The sequence below is a fragment of the Scomber japonicus genome, chromosome 17 (assembly GCF_027409825.1).
Source record: "Scomber japonicus isolate fScoJap1 chromosome 17, fScoJap1.pri, whole genome shotgun sequence".
Lineage (NCBI taxonomy): Eukaryota > Metazoa > Chordata > Actinopteri > Scombriformes > Scombridae > Scomber > Scomber japonicus.
The window spans coordinates 12,396,926-12,414,451 of NC_070594.1; the positions used below are offsets into that span (position 1 = coordinate 12,396,926).

Sequence of the window (17,526 nt, forward strand, 5' to 3'; positions counted from 1 at the left end):
CCCGCTACATGAAAACTGCTACTGTTCTGTCTCTTTCTCTGTGCTGCTGAGGACCTGCTGTGTGTTTATGTCTTTGCACCACTTCGCTGAGGCAACTAGCATTAGCCATGCTAGCCTAGCCTGTTGGCTAACTTGCCCCTTTACCTTCTCTGTCTCACTAGCTCCACTGCTCTTTCCAACATCACGTCTGCTGTCAACTGTAGCTAATCCAGTTTCTAACCCTTGTCTAGAAACTGAATTACTAATTTATCCCCAATAATCTTTTTATTCACCAAACCAAATTGGCAGGTCTCAGCTAGCTCATAGAGCTTGATTCACCTTGCTGCTCCAGTAAAAACAAGCCCTTTTGTGGATAACATCAGGTTTCGGTAAAAAGTAGTTATTTAGCTGTCCCAGCACTCTCTCTTAGTCGCCATCAGGTAAAAACAATTGTTCTGCTTCCTTTCCTAGCACATATAGCAAGATGCTAATCTGTACATCCACTGTATACAGGTTTAGGTGCGTAAACCTCGAAAGTTTACTCCAATTTACTCTCCAGTCGAGTCAACTCCAAGTTTTCGTCACACTAAATGATACCCTCTATGATGGCCTAATCATTGCACATGTAGACATACACATAAATAGTCCCTGGACAGTCCACCCACGTGAACTTAGCAACTGCAACATTTCAACACATGAGCTGGATTTTGTGAAGGGTGTGTGTGTGTGTGTGTGTGTGTGTGTGTGTGTGTGTGTGTGTGTGTGTGTGTGTGTGTATGTGTGTGTGGAGGGGTGGGATGGTGCAGAGTTTGCACTGGAGTGTCCGTATCAGCTTCTGCTTGTACTTGTCGGTATGTTCTGTGGCTGGATACTGTTTCAGTATAGCCTGGCAAGGTGTCAACATGATCTCCAGAGATCTGAGAGCCTTAGTCACATCACTTAGGAGGCATTAAGCGCTCGAGGTGTGCAAGTGGGTAAAGGGAGGGGAGACGGGGGGTGGGACCTGTGTTTATGCGTGTGCACGTGCATGTGTCACTTTGAGAACAAAGCCTGACGCTCGCGAGATGAAAGCTGAAGGGAAAGACCAAACTAATCAAAGTTGACAAGGCAGCTGGCTGGATTTTAAACGCCTTCTGATGCAGAGTCACACGGCCGCGTCGCTTAATCACTCACCCTCGCTTGGGGCACACATACAGAGGAGGGTGCAGTCTGTTAGCACATGAAAACAGAAGGGAAAAAAATGTAGGATAGAAAAAAAACTCATATGGCAGTGAGTCAAACAGGTGTACAGGGAAGAAAACTAGTCTGGCGGCATGTAGGGATTTTAAAGGAGCTTTCACTTTAGGGGAAAAGCAGAGACAAATTGGAACACAGATGCTGCTGTTACAGCAAACAGACTGGCTAATGCAATTACCCAGAATGCCTTGTGAGAGTGGCGTATCGCTATAAAGACACTTTATTTGTCAGTCACGAGCTTGTTATTATCCCTGGGCCTGTTATTACCCATACTCCTCTGGGATCAAAGACTTGGAGCAAGGAAAAAAGGAAACAATCGTTTTTTCCTCCACTGTTTAAAAAACGCCATCCAAACCACTCTCTGGAGAGGCAGTCAGACTCTGACAACATGCCTCATTCCTCACGTTCATTTGAAAATGAGCTAATAGCAGCTCGCTGTGCTGTATTAGTCTCTGGTAAATAGTAGCACATAGATTTTGTTCTGCAGTCCAATGAACAAGTATTTGTTTATGTTTTTGCTTTTGTCTCTGTGTGAAATCACGTGTGTGTGTCTGTCTGTCTTTCTCTCTCTCACTCCCTCCCACTCTCGCAAAACAAAAATGTATTATCTGGATTATTTATAGCACACTGGGAGGTTGTGAAAGGAGAAAGAGACTGGGTGGTTTCATACAGTCGGTCAGGCGAGTCAAGTGAGGCTCGGAAAAGTGGCAGAGTAGTCTTTCTACCTGGCAAGCGTCTAGGCACGTCACTGATGGCAGGCAGGCCCGTGCCTCGGCTGGAGGAGAGGGGGGTGGTGGAGTGGACTGAGGGGGATGCCATGGGACTCAGGTAGGACGGGTACGTCTGTTCATATGACCAGGGAGGAGAGGACTGGGACTGACGTGGGTCTGATGGGTAGAAATGAAGCAAGGGGAAGGGAAGAAGCAGAGAAAGAACCCAGAAAGAGAAAAACAGACAGGAAAAGAGAAAAGAATAATTACCAGTGGCCCATCAGCTAAACAATGTTATTGTGGTTCTAATTTTCTTCTAAAACACCACCAAATCAGCAATAACATTCAAAACAACTGGCAGCATTATTAGTGTTTCTGTTTCTCTATGCTTGTGTTTAGAGGTAAGTATCAATTGGGCACGTTATGCAACATCCTCCGTAATGACACATCTAATGTTTACCTTCCAAGAGAAGATCTTCCTGTTTGCCTTATAAAACATTGTGCTTGCAGCTGAGGCACAGAGAGAGAGCCTTGTTGGCACACACCCAGGGTGTAAACACACCAGCAGACAACCATGAAAATAACTGCTGTGCGCACTTTATCATTGTCTGTGAGCTGCAGCACAAGTGTAGAGCATGAAAGTTGACCGAGATTGAATTGTATGCAAACTATTTTTATGGGTTATGGATAAAATTTATGATCAAATATTCAGTGATTCCCAACCAGGGGTGCTTGTAGCTTTGGAAGTGTTTCAGAAGTTGCCAGGGACTATGTGGAAAGACTGTGTGGAGAATGTCAACAAATGTGAAAAAATATAAATTACAATTAAAAAATCCATATGTTAAATTAGCTGGAACAACTGTACACCTATTGTTGTCAGTGTATATGTGAAAAGTAGTCAGCAAGTGAGCAAAGATGTTATGAATAAACAGTTAAAATGGTTGTATTTAATAATAATTAAGTAATAATAAATATCTCAAATGGTTATCTAACAAATAGTTGAACTCGATTACTAAATGTAATGGATTGACAGTTTAAGAAGTCAGCTAAAAGTAATGTATAAATAGTATAAATAGCTAAATTAATGGATAATTTATTTGTTGCTTTATACACTACATAGCTAAAAACAAGAAACATTTTTAAAATAGCTAAAAGTAATATTATAGTTGAAACAATACTACTGCTTATCGACCAAATCACTGAAAGTACAGTTGTATTAAAACATTAATGCAACAGTGTTTATTTCTACATAATCACTGGTGTTAAATAACATCCAGCTTACATCTGAAAAAAAAAATTGAGAATCACTGCTCTAATTAACAAAGCTGTACTTGGATATGTAGCTTAACCTCAAAATATTTGCACTCCAGCAGCAGATTGTTAAGGAGTGAATAACACTCTACACTGTTATGCTGTTTAACTCTCAAATGATCCTCTAAGTAACACTACAAAGCCACTCCAGATAGTAACTAAGAGCTAAATGATGAGCTGTGACGAGTCTACAGAGGTGCGGGTGATCAGGTAGCAGACATTTCCAACCATGAAGGATGGTGTTACCTTCTTGGATGTATATTGAGAGAGAGACGGAGCAGAGAAAGACAGACGATCTGTGAGGCAATATAACATACTGCACTGTACGTTCTGTGGCATAACCACTGGTCCCATCAGGATGTGCTCATGGCTCGAGTGAGGGTTTGATATTTCAGCTTATATGAATGCTGCTCAGTTTGTGACTCAGCCTGCTCACACTGTTAAGTTAGGGAGATAGTGTTGTGCATATTGCAGATGTTCCTATAAATTAAACGTTTTAATTAACTACTGGACGTGTGGATTTTCTTAGCGGTTAATTTTGTGCTGTTAAACCTGCTTATCTCTGGGTGCAAACATTAGATACAGAGCTGGGCAGTGTGGTGAAATAAATTCCATGTAATCAATTATAATTCTTTTCTGACATTGATATAAATTATAATGCATCATATTTAATTACACCTAATGTTCAAAAGAATGAGGTGTGTTCCACTGTATTACTCATGTAAACAAACATGATTTGATTCCACCAAGAGTCAACACACAATATTTTTCCCCTGCCTTAATTAAAAGTCTCTTTCCCATGGAACAAGGCAATTAAAACATAATGACACATCAAAAGAAACAACCCAACAGGTAAAGCCAAAAATAAGTTTTCATTAAAATGTATGGCATTAAAATAGAGGTTCAGTACACGGAAATAAAGCGTTACAGGTACAGTATAACACCTCTGATAGATGAAATACATGTTTAAATAAACATCAGTTGCAAAGGTTGTGCAGTAACAACATGTTATACTCTAGTTGTTTTTTGAGGTCAGGCTCAACTAAAGAACCGTACGCTAATAGACATTCAGCAACACTTTAGGAGGTTGGATACTTGTTGTTATGGTGCTTGAACTCAGCACCATCACCATAATGGGTAATAGCTGAGGTCAGGGAGCTCACCTGTTATCTGCGTCTGTCCCTGCGGGTTGAAAGAGTTGGCCGCTGGGTTGAGAGTAGGTCGTGGGGCTTGAGTGGGAACGGCCACCCTAACCCTCATCCTCTCCAGCTCACTGAGGCGGTCCGAGAAGAGGCCAGTTTTTGGGGGGTCCTCAAGCTTCTGACGATGCCCTGCAGACGCACAAAAAAAGTGTCTTTTAAAGAGCTGCAGGAGGCTGCAATAAAGGGATCCAAGCTGTAATAAAACACACTGTTATGTGATACCTGTGTCTTGTGATGTTACATGCAAACCATATTATTACTAATGTAAGATGAAACATGTTATCGGTTTTGTCGATGATCTTAATTTGTTTGCTCTTGGCATACAGTTTGTATGTTATCCTGTATAATGGACAATTTAATGACTCAGTTCCTCTGTGTGCCATGCCTTCTTTAGTAAACATAGTCCGTGCAAGAAAACAAAGAAGAGTTACAGAGAATGGGATGCTGTATCCTGCTAATTAACAAAGACTCTGAATTAGGTATTGTATCATCTTGCATGAGAGAAAAAGAGAAAGAGAGTTAAGACAAAGAGGTACTGAGAGTGAGAGCTTGCATGTATGTTTTTAGTTTTAACCTGAGGCTTCTTCTACAGGTAAACACAAGCTCTCACGCCATCGCCCCATTATCCCCACAGGAGTCGTAACCTATGCCAAATATAGTATGCCCGTTCTTTTCCTGCATTCCTAAGCCGATAATTTTACACCCTTTATATCCCTGACTCTATTCCCATCACTCTTTTAGGCCTGTAACTCTATACTCTAATATGCAAATCATTTCATGCACATTGCAAATACAAAATATGTGCAAACAAGAAATTGTGTCATTTGCCCATCCCTGCCTCAGCAGCACTATCTGTGCTGTGTGAAAACCACATCAAACCCTACCCAGGGGCCCAGGTATAGAATATAGTTTAGTAAAGGTGGGGTAGAAAAAGTGGCCTATGCACACCCAGTCCTTTTTTTAAACCATTGACACAACTCTGTGTCAGTTCGTCTGTCTGGTCCCGCACTAGTTCCCCTGTAAAGGCGGTAAAGTAAATATCAAACAGAGGAGAGAAGAAACTCCTGCTGTGCTTGGCAGAGCTCCAGCTGGCTCAAGCAGAAACAGCAAGCTACTTCAGAATCTTGCCCAACCTGCCTGCTTGCTGCCTGGGCTGGGAACAAAGGCCTGGCACTAAAGCTATAGCACTGGGTGGGTGTTATGGAGGAAGAGGAGAGAAGAGGAGAGGAGAGGGACAAGAGGAGAGATATTCAAAAGGAATAATCATGTGTTACTGAATCACCATTAGAAAGATCAAACACTACAAAAATTGCCTCACAGGGGGGTCTTTGTGAACTAACAGTCCAACACATTGACTAATAACATCCCAGCTGAGGAGCTTTGTTGCTTGTTATCTCTACTGTTTTTCTCTCAGTGCAGATTTCGTGTTGCTTTCACTGTCAAATAAATACAAAATGACAAAGAAATAGTCTTTTAAAACCGTCTCATTTTAAGTACAGCATTTTTCCACAACTGCAACTTTGATTGTTTTTTCACTCCCAGATATTGTTATTGCTATTATAACCAACTGAATTTTAATACCAAAGACTGCTGCTCTGTGATGACTTGAGAATGGCGGCAGTGAAAAAGCCTCCAGTGACAGACAGACAGACCATGATTTTTATTAGAATGACGTTACTGGACTGGCATCATCCAGTTCAAAATAAACAGACAATCTCATCATCAGCTTCTTTACATAGTTGCTTTGGAACGTGAATAATATCAGTTACTTCAAAACCTCAGCACACTGAAGACTTTTTACTGTACAACATAATTCATGTCCATATTTCATTAATAATATTTCTCCATCGTTACTGCGAATAATTTGTGCCTCTCATTGGCATTCCTCATCTCTCTGTGCAAGCTGTGCCCAGTCAATCATAGCGTTTCCATTTTCAACAGACCAAATTTCTATTCTAAAAAAGCCTCGTGACACAGTGCGGGCTTTGTGCACAGCCCGTCTCCTAGTGATGGGAATAAATAGCAATGGGAGACTAGGGGAGACAGAGGGGGACAGACACGAGGGGGAGGAGGCACATGGAGAGGAAGAGACCCTTATGACCAGTAAATTAAGAGCTCTGGATGGGTCTGCACCAGTCAGGAGACACAGGCTTTATGAAGAGTTCTAAGCACAGAGGGCTGTGAATGGTGAAATAGTTAGAGACGTTTCAGGATTTTGACAAATTTGAGGAAGACCCCAAAAGACAAGACAAATATTTACATGAATATTTGAAGAGATAGATAAATTTAATCTACCCAATCTCTGACAGACACACGAGACATTGCTGAATTTAAATTTGATGTCACTATTTCTTGTATTAGAGCTTCAATAAGTCAGCTTCCGCCCTAGATGTCAATAGTGTCGAGAAACCTATTGAGGCACCCCAGTTTAAAGGAAGGCAACGTATTTTTCTCATATAAGAATGCAACATGTCAACCACCAAATTTAAGTCCAATTTACACTCCAAACAGCCAGACCTCAAGTCCATTAGTTTAGCGGCCTTGACAGTAAATACAGTTTTTCATGACTTAATTACACCTTTTAGACGTCAACTGTTGCCAAACACAAGACGTCTCAGCTGTTTTATCGGAACCCTAGCAGGGCGGAGGAATGAGCCAGGGGTATTTAAAGGAGCGGGAAAGGCGGATGATTTCACTGCCGTAGGGAAAGTCCCTGAGATTCCCATCATCCCTGTGAAAACAGCGGAGATTTTTGATAGCGCCTGCCACTTCCCTGCCCAGCCAGCAGCCGGAAACATGGACAGATTCAGACCAGATGTGAGCGACTCACACACACAGAAACACACCCGAGAACGGACATATGCAAACACACTTCTGCACATGCAATCATGCATAGATGTGCACATGCATGATGCAAAAACCCTTGCACATGCACGTACGGTACAGGCTCAAACATGCACAAACACACACACACGCAAAAAGATTAATAATGATTAGATAACACCTCTATAGATAGTATCTCTAATCACACAGTTGCACACTGATCCTGGAATAGTATTATTTCAGCCGTCCAAGAGACATAAGTCTGGATTCAACTCGCCCCTGCTGATCTGATAACAGTTAGTAAGAGCAAGTAGGCAAACAGAATATAAGTCCTCTGTAATTAATGGTAGCATTAGATTGGATCTGAGCACAGACGGATGGTTAGCTGTTCCCTCATATGTCCTGGCTGAAAATATTCCTCAAATACCCAAGTTCCTTTAGATAGTGAATGGTTTGTACTGGGATTTCTGATGACAAGGATAACAGTGCACTTTTTGAAACTTGGCTCTAGGTACTAAAAAGTTAAAAGGAATAGTTCAACATTTTGGAAAATGCTTACTGAAATATAAAAATATGATGGAAATACAAAAGTACAGCCAGCAGCCAGCTAACTTAACTTAGCATAAGGGTTGGAAACAGCTAGCCTGGCTTTATTAAAAGGTAACAAAAAGTGTTTTTGTTGCATGGATTAAGATATAACTTGTTCATTATTGAGCTTTAGTAGTGCTGGTAGGTGGATTTTATTGACTTTTGATAGAGCCAGTCTAGCTGTTTCCCCCTTGTTCCAGTCTTTATGCTAAACTAAGCTAACATTACCTGGCTGCAGCTTCATATTTAACAGACAAACATGGGAGTGTCTATCTTCTCATATCTCAGCAATAATGCAAAAACGTGTATTTCCAAAACAGCAAACTATTGCTTTAAGGAATCTCCTCCCCCAGCTCAACACATCAAGTTTCAACAATTACTGCAGACACATTAGCAGGAAATTCTCCTGCTTGCTGCCTGACTAAGTAACATGTGAGGAAAATGCGGAGAGCCAGAAAATCCCGAATAAATGGGATAATTTATAAATTTGGTGTCACGTCATGCCCTCTAAGCCCTTCCAGTCTGGTTTATGATCACTGGGTGAGCTCGGATGAATGTATCTTTGGGGCTGATTCAGAAAAACCCCCATGCTCATGGAGCCTGGGTTGAATCAGCCCGTCTGTGTTTGTGTGTGTGTATGTGTGTGTCAGTCATCTCATGTTGGAGCAGCCAGTAAAGTCGATGAATGAATACACAGGGTCCATATTTCACTTTTTTATTTGGAGCCCTCACAGTGGCCATGTTGTTTTTGTGAGCGGTCAGAAACAATGAATTATTTCAGGTGGCAATCTGAAGTTGGCAGAGCGTAGCTAGAGAGGAAAAGCGCAGAGTGGGTGACAGCCAGACGCCCGTCTACCATGGGGGTCTGGTATAAAAAAAAGAGGGGAGGGAGGAGAGAAAGAAGGGAGATGATAAAAACAGGAGGATTGGGTAAAAAGAGGAAGGAAGGAGAGAAGAAAAAAAGGAGCGAAAGAGAAGCAAGAGGTGTGAGAGATGAGGCAGCAAGCAGCAAGGAGAGAAGGAGAAAGAGAGAAAGGGGGAGCCAGGCTGTCGTGGAGCGCTGCCAGCCGTCTGTGTGGTCCATGCGTTCCAGCCTGGAGGAAGCAAGCCAGGCAAAGGAAGGGCACACACACACTTATGTCCACACACAGACTATACACAACTATTCCCAAAGGCGATACATTTATTGAACGCAAAAACACATTATATACACACTTGTATGATATTGTGCATAGTTTAAAGAGTGCACACGCACAAAGACACACACATGCAGTTTGGCTTGTGTGTGGCTTTCAGACAAGCTCCCTCTGCACCTCTCTGCTCGCATTAAAGTGTTTTGATTCAGAACAGGGGAGAACAAATCCCTCAGAGATGTTTTTTTGCTGCAGCTCGGGGCCAACAAACGGTGGACTCGCTTTCTTAATCTTTATCTTTTTTCATGATCTGCTCCCTGCCTCCCTTTCTCACTCTTTATTCTTCTGTCTTCCTCTCTGTCTCTCCCTCCCACTGAATGATTTTGTGTTTTGCGTTGCGGAGCCTTGGCACCTCTTCAAGGAACTTCATAAGACATTCAACTGACTGACTGCCTCTGGAAAAGCCTGAAGTTTTTTTTTATCCTCTCTCTTTTTCCCTTCCCTCCCTCTCTCTGTCCCTCCCTCCTTCTTTTCATTCCTTTTCCTCCTGATGTTTTGGTGAGTTTTATTTGTCCGGCTCCCATTGTTAAAAGCTGCTTCGAGTGAGGCAGCAGCAGATAGGTGTGGTTGTGTGTCGATGTGTGTGTTTTATCTGCAAGAGTTTTCTGAAGACACATGAAGGGAGACTGAAATCCTCCTGTAATTACCTGGATGCTGTACAAAAGTATGTTCTATTTTTTGGACAGGTTGCTTGAGGCAGTCCAGGTAATCCAGAGACATAAAAGACCTTGTATTATTATTGCACCGTAGAAATTAAATGAAAACTGGCTGACATCCTCTAAATATTGTGGTACAATGTAATTAGCATCTGTACAGATCTTAGAATTTAGCACTGAGCATAAGAGTCTGTTGTAAGAAACAAAGCCCAAGCCTTACGGCAGGTAATAGCACCCTACATGTGCATGTAATGGCATGTGTCTTTGATGACAATGTTTGGAGGCCTTTCGGTGTCGTCATGACAGACATGTTAATGAAGGCATCTCACTTACTCACACTGTTTCCAGCCTAGCAGTACTGGAGATGGCAGCCTTTATTTTCTCCAAAAGTTTTTATATGCCATAGCTGCACAACCACACCAATAAGGTTGTTTAAGGTGTGTGGTTGTTTGTGACAAATGATCTACTGGTTGCATCTAATGCTGATGATGCTGGTATTATTGCTTAGTGCTACATTTTAAATAGTGGACCATGGCATCTTGCTAAATTTCCATGAGATGAAGGTAGGTATCATCATAGATATTGCTCTGCTCTGTTTCCAATCTTCAGCCATATGGCCATATGGCATTCTCTATTGCTATTGGTAATGCATCATCCTCTACTGCCCAACTCCCTTGTGGTGTACCACAAGGCTCAATTTCGATTCCTCTTCGTTTTCTAATGACATGCTTCCTCTTGAGGACAATGTTGGCAAATATAATATTAATTTTAATTATTATGCCCATGGGTGTCTAACAAAGCTGTACTTGTAGTCTGGCAACACACCTTTGGGCCGATATTATTATTTGTTGTTGTAATAACGTTTTCTATAATGGCACTAGGCTGGCCCAATCAAATCTCTTACTGAGCTGACTCCACCCCTCTGCCTCTCTTTTTTCTCTGTTTCTCGTGTCAGATGCCATGGCTCAGAGCCAAACATCTGTGGATGAAGCAGGGCGTCTTTGTCAATTGTCAAGATAGATAAGCAAAAATGAAAAAAGAGGGGTTCAGAGCCAAAGTTGCAGGCCAAAAAAAAAAAGGAGAATCTAGAGCCGGAATCGCTGATGCCACCAAATGCGCAAAATTCACAGATATATTTAATGCAGGGGCTGCAGCAGTAGTTTCAACATCTACAGCAACAGCAGTACCTGCGATTATGGAGCAACAGGTGAAATGAGGAGAGGTGACTGACCACTGCCAGGCAGAGGAGTGGGCAGAGGTGCAGGGGTGTGACAGGGAAGCTGAGGAACAGAGTGCGCAGGAGGAGAGTGTAGTTGAAACAGTAAGCAGAGAGTAGCATGCAGGGAAACAGGGACTCTCCGGGAAGGCGCCCTGCGTCACTATGGATCTCACTGCTTTTCTTGGCAAAACACAGTCTACTCTGTCTCTTGGTGGCTAGTACACGTTGCCTTTGTTGGTTAGGTTTATGCATGAGGAGTGAGACTGGTTAGGGTTAGAGTAAGAATATCAGGGTAAGCCAATCAGAGGCAGAGAAGGACAAGTCTTGCCAAGAAAAGCAGTGGGATCCATAATAACACGACGCATGGAGGTAGTGTGTGTGCAGAGTGTGAGTGAGTCAACCTACATCGGTCCACTTCACTAGTACACTTCTCCACGGCTCTTAGTACTTAGCTTTGTAGTGGTTTGAGGGAATAATACAGTATGCATATTTAAGGAGACCGCAAGGATGGTGTACTGGTGGGTAGTGTTGACAAGATCAATGGGGGATGTCCAACAAATTCCTACTGCAGCTAGATTTATTTATTCCAATCTTGCTTTTTCCATTTAAAAGTCATATTGAAAATTAGCTCTTTTTATCCTCTGCTGATGTTGAAGTTATCCATGCTTTTATTTCATCCTGTTTGGACTACTGTAACTTGACTTAGTTATATTTAAACCAGAGCACTAGGTTGAGCTCAAGGGAGTCTATCTCAGCCCCCTTTACTTGCTACCAAAGTTTGTCCGTCCTCCTACAAGCCACTGTGTCTTTAATGTACATTTTGTTTTTGAATGTATATATTGCTCTTACTTTTTTATATGTGAAGCACTTTACAACTTTTTTTTTATAAAAGTGCAACAAAAATACAGTTATTATTTTTTAAGTAACTATTGTGAATGACAGAGAAGTATATCGCATATGTAATTATCTGTGTGTGTGTGTGTGTGTGTGTGTGTGTGTGTGTGTGTGTGTGTGTGTGTGAGGGGACCCAAGTCGCAGAAAGAGTTTGGCTTGGCACACAGGTCTTGTGAACCACTAATATTATCTGCAGGCCTGTACATAACCAGGGCCTCCTCACCAGACTTGTTAACACCCTGACCAAAACCGAACCAAAACACGACCCCGTCCCTGAGCCCAGAACCCCCCAGACCCGGCGGCTTCAAACACCAGAGAGCAGAGACGTGCCTGACCACTAACCTCCACCGCTGACACACAACACACATGTCGCACACACTCAGTTAGGCACAATAACCACTGCAATATGCCACAGCAAGACACAGTATGTGTGATGCCACAATGGTTTTTGTCACCTCCTATGTTTGTCTGTTATTGATTAACTATAATGAGAACAGTGGGTTTGGACAGAAAGCCTTGTATATTATATTATTACGGCTTGGCTATTATCGCTCAGGAAGTTTGTCTCAGCTGGCTGCAGCCACCGTCAGGAGCAGCTGAAAGGAGACAGAACCACCTATAAAAGCATATTGGTTTAAACAACCACTCCCTGTCTATTAGCTCAAAATGACATTTAATGAGGCCTATTAGCTCTATTCGAAATCAGCACTGTGGCTACACCAGACTAATGACACCAATAACACACACTCTCTCTGCAAAATGTGTCATGTGGGTGCACACATGCTGAAACAGGCGCTAGAAGACAGACATACATGCATTTGCAACCATATCTACAGAAGCCAACACACATGCCTTCCGTGCATGAACACACACAGACACATACATGTACAAACACATTGAAGTTGTGTGTTGAGTTGTCGGTGCAGTGGCAAACCACAGAGTAACCAAGAGCTGTCAAGCGATTAAGCACAATGTGAGCCACAGAAACCGAGTTAGCCTCCCGCTAATAACACAGTGGCCAGAGGGACCTGACTAACCACTTACCATACCCGTACACACATACACACGCATGCTACGCACACACACACACACACACACACACTGTAAACCTCTAAAGAAAATCATACCACAGATCTTTAAAGTAGGCATCGCTGATATTCTTCACTCTAACCACGCAATTAATTAACTTAAGCTCAGCCCCACAGTTCAGAGATATGAGCCCCATTCATTCATGGGTGGTCCTACTTTACTGATATTGAATGGGGAACCGCTGGGGAAATGACATCCCTCAGGAAGACTCATATGGCTACCATAAGTTGCATCAAACACTCCAACACAAAATGTCCTTCCTGAACGAGACACCCACAACCAGGCGGGTCATTAACAAGGGAGTAAAAACTGCCAATAACACCAGGCGGAGTGTAAAAAAAAAATCAATTAAAGTGCACAAAATGGTTACAGAAACTATTATATATAATTGAGTGTTATTGTCAGCTTATTTTCCAGAACAACATCATGTTTTTACAGACAAGGGCCACAGAGTGCCAGTGTATGTCAGGCTAAAGACAGCCCACTGTTCTTTCTCCGTGTGTCTCTATGCGGACCCCTCCCTGTGGGGCCCCTCCCTGGCCCAGTGTGTACGACAGGCCTCCTAATTACCCACTCGTTTAACACAAAATAGAGCTGTAATGGCCGACAAAGCCCCCATGTGTCAATGAAGCGTTCACAGATAGAATCACAGTTTTGGAGACAGCCGCTGCTCTCAGCTCCAAGTCCCCGTGCTCAAACCTGGAGGAGGGGAGGCACGGTTGAGAGGGCACATGTGTGTTTTGCCACCCTGAGACCTTGGCTTAATGACCCCTGAGAGGGAGACGTGTTCTGGCTGAAGTTTCTGGGTAAATTACACCAGTGCTGCAATTCTGACCACTTAACAGCAAAGTAAAGAAGTTCAGGGGTTACGTATGATGACATAGTCCTTATTGCCTAAATTAGCGTCCTGAGACTGTAGCTCTAACATGCAAAGGAAGACGTTGAAAAGAAAATAAGTTCTGTTCCACTTAAAAGTCCTCGCTCTGACCACAAACTGAGCAGTCATGTACAAGAAAAAGAGAACAATGGATGCTATGAAAGCAAAAAGTCTATTTGCTATGCCAAAAATCACCTCACCTAATCTGTAGTAGTAGTAGTCTGACTTAGTCTGACTTAATAGTGACTCAGCCTCACTTCACATACATCCATGCTTCCTGCAACTGCAACTTTGTTGAGAGCAAACTGGGGCTTTTCTAAACAAATTCTGTTCCAACTTCCATCTGCTCGCACCAAATAACAGGACTTTGAAAGTCATCTGACAGGGGACAGCAGATGCACAGGAAATGCTTTTGATGAAACAAGATGGCTCGAGAGCGAGTGGGATGGAGGGAGGGAGTGGGAGGGTGGAGGGAGGGGGAGGGTGGAGGGTGGGGGGGGCAGCAGAGGAGGGCGTGATTGTGAGTACATGTGCGTTTTGAGGACGAGCATGTGCCTTTGTTTCTGTGTGCGTGTTGATGAACGTTGGATGTTGAGTGTGTGAGGCGTTTTTTGGCACCACGGGCAGGTTTCCTACAACAGAGACTGATGGTGGTACTAATCCTACTGTCTCTCGGCTCCTCTGTGTCTCTGTGCGTCCTGGTGCCATATGTGAAGGGGCGAGCGGGTGGGTGGAGGGTTGTTTGTGATGTGATATTGCTCATTGAGACGCCATGAGATGAGAATATGTTGGGTTTTTTTTTTTTTTATGAATAGGGAGGAGGGTTGGAGAAACAGCTGCATGCCAGACCAGTTGGCACTGACGGCTATAGTAAAGTTTTTTTTCCTGCTCAGTTGTTTTTATATATGGCCCATTAAAATGAGCTGATGCTAGCACTCTGCTACCCAATGTACCCTCTCTGGAAGATTCTGCCTCACTTTTTATTTCTCTTCTTTCTCTAAAAGCCTTCACATGGGAGGCTGGGCGGCTTTCTGAGAGGTCAACTTATTATAAAGCCTGTTGATTGCTAATTAACACAATCACAGCTTTTTCCAGTAAAAGCCCTCTTTTTTGGTGTTAATTAACTATTTTTATTAGCCTGCCACCATTTTAGCTGTGTATTTGTTGCCATTGGCCAGGTGCACAGTTAGCCACACTCACAGCTTAGTTAAAGGGACAGTGCCCGATTCTGCACATCTACTAATCATAGTGAGTACCACTCAGCTTGTGAAAAAAGTTGTCTATGTTTGTGGAGGGAGCTTTCAATGTACCCCCCTCCACCCCCCCCCCCCTTAAACAAACAAACAACATCACCCTGATGACATCATCAGAGTTGCCATCAGGCTTGAGACTTTTGAGCTGTGTCACAAAATTTAGATGTGATGGTAAAATGCAGCATGCATTTAGGTGGCAAGAAGGGTCTAATGATGATGTTGTTGCATTATAGGAACTGTAGGATCACGTGTGTTTGGAGTAGGGCTGCAACTAATGATTATTTTGATAATCGATTAATCGGACGATTATTTTTTCGATTAATCGATGAATCGGGTAAAAAAACATTTTTAAAATTTCCATCCCTTCATTCAAAAACAAAACATTATTTCAAAACAACATGTTGCTGCTTGCACGTCCCTGAGTTGTTAAAGTACTATTAAATTATAAATAATTTAAACAAAACAACTAAATGTTAATGTCTGATAGCTTTAACAAAATAACATACACATGTATGCTATACAAAAATAGGTATGTTGTGTTGTTCAATCAACCTGAGCTGTTGGAACAATAAATAAAAGATAAATAATAAAGAAAAATTAAAATTATAAAATTGTTGACAGGATTTGTTTAAACATTTAGTGGCATTTCAGTTATATTATCGCAAACTATAATAAACTGGTAATAAAAAACCTATGTCACACAAATAGAGCACACTTATAAATCAATATTACCCTCCAGCAGTGTCAACCAAGAATAAAGTCTAAACCAGTTCATCTTGGTGGTGTACAGACTGGTTTTATATTATTCTTAATGATTTCACACACAACCCAGAAAAATACAACCATTTGTCTGTGAAACTATATATTTACAATATAAATTGTGGTTTATTTTTGTAGTTACCAGTTTTACTTTTTCCATCATTAGGCTTCCATACTACTACAGTACGTGCGCTAGATTCCCCTGCTGCTCTCCTCCGCTTCTACTGCTGACTGTGAGATCTGAGCAGGTAGAAGCTGATAGTTCACTAACTATAACCAGGGAGCACACTGCAACACGGTTAATGATCCACACACTGACATTATATCATTGATACGCGAAAAAGCGATAAAAAAATCGATTGCTTTTTGTGCGCGTGCACACGTGCGCACGCGCACTTCGTGCTGACCTCGGCAGGGTGCCGCACACACTTTCTAGTTTTCTCTAGTGTGAACTGCTCCTACACTTTAGAAGATTTCGGGGTGGAACGTTTCCTCTGCTTCTGCCGATACTGGCTCTGCTCAGCTGTGTCTGAACCGCTCCGCGACTTGGCGAGTAATGCAGTAATCGCACGACACAACGAATTGATAATGAAATTCGTTGCCACACTTTTAATAATCGATTTTTAACGATTTTATCGATTTTATCAATTCGTTGTTGCAGCCCTAGTTTAGAGCATGATTCATATTAGGAGCTACATATGAGGATGTCACTGTTTCTGCTGCTTTGAGTTTGACCATTCTTTATAAAAATCTGTTTCCTGTAAATCCTCTATATTTATAGAAGTGGCACACAGAACACAAAATTGTTCAAGTAACCCTTTTACGAAAAGGATAGGTTCACATTTCTTATGATTGTCTTAAAATAACACTCTCATGCCCCTACGTACAATGAAAGCCTTTTTGCTTGCTGTAATCATTCCTCCTGTTCATACTGGGCATTCAAAAATCCTTTCCTAACATGCCTACAATGAAAATGATTGAAGACAAAATCCACAGTCCTTGTTCTGTGTAAAAATATATTCCAAAGTTTATCTGAAGAAAATCTGATGCTTCAGCAGTCTCAGTTAGACAAATAAAGTCTGTATTGTCCAGAGTGACACAGGCAGTGTTTCCCTGATGAGTGAGGTAGAGGAAATAGTAACACAAATAAAGAATTTCATACTAAAAATACTGTAACTTCAGAGGTTAGTGAGATTGCTGAGGCCTCTTCTTACATATGATCACACAGCTATTGTTTTAAGACAAAGTTGAGAAACTGTGAACTTGACCTTTAAAAGAGGTGGAATGTTGTTTGACACGTGTGAATGCGTATCCCCAAAGTATATGTGCATGCATTTGTACTCACTCCTGGGCTCACGCGGTCCGTCCACTGTGACCTTTATGGCTCGGTGGTAAGTGGCCACTTGTGGTGGGTTGGTGAATACTGTGATTGTCAGGGTGAAGCTCTTGCCTGTGGTGAAATCAAACAACATCAAATGACATGCCATCCGCTGAGACAATGACCTGCATTCATCGCTACACCATCCCCAAGTCACAAGTGTGGTTGTGATCACATAATAGCCAATACAAACTGGGAAAAATCGACTTTAAGGATTAAGGATTTAGGATTAATGAAAGACAACATTGGATGTTTCAGAGGGTCTATTTAGGTTCTTTGGCAGATTGGAAGATTGGCTGAAGGAGCCTGTATCTTGTTATCCAGACTTTTCTCCTTGTCTAACCCAGTGTGAGTGGGCG

General features: G+C 42.2%; 1 protein-coding gene across 1 annotated transcript in view; it reads right to left on the bottom strand.

Moving 5' to 3' along the window:
* The window catches only part of runx2b (RUNX family transcription factor 2b), a 43,670-nt gene that overhangs the window by 4,217 nt on the left and 21,927 nt on the right, over window positions 1-17,526 (bottom strand). Inside the window, exons 4-6 of the mRNA XM_053336543.1 lie at window positions 17,135-17,239; window positions 4,400-4,567; window positions 1,941-2,102 (exon numbers count right to left, since the gene is read on the bottom strand). Of these exons, the coding sequence (XP_053192518.1) occupies window positions 1,941-2,102; window positions 4,400-4,567; window positions 17,135-17,239 (435 nt within the window). The remainder of the gene's footprint in view (window positions 1-1,940; window positions 2,103-4,399; window positions 4,568-17,134; window positions 17,240-17,526) is intronic.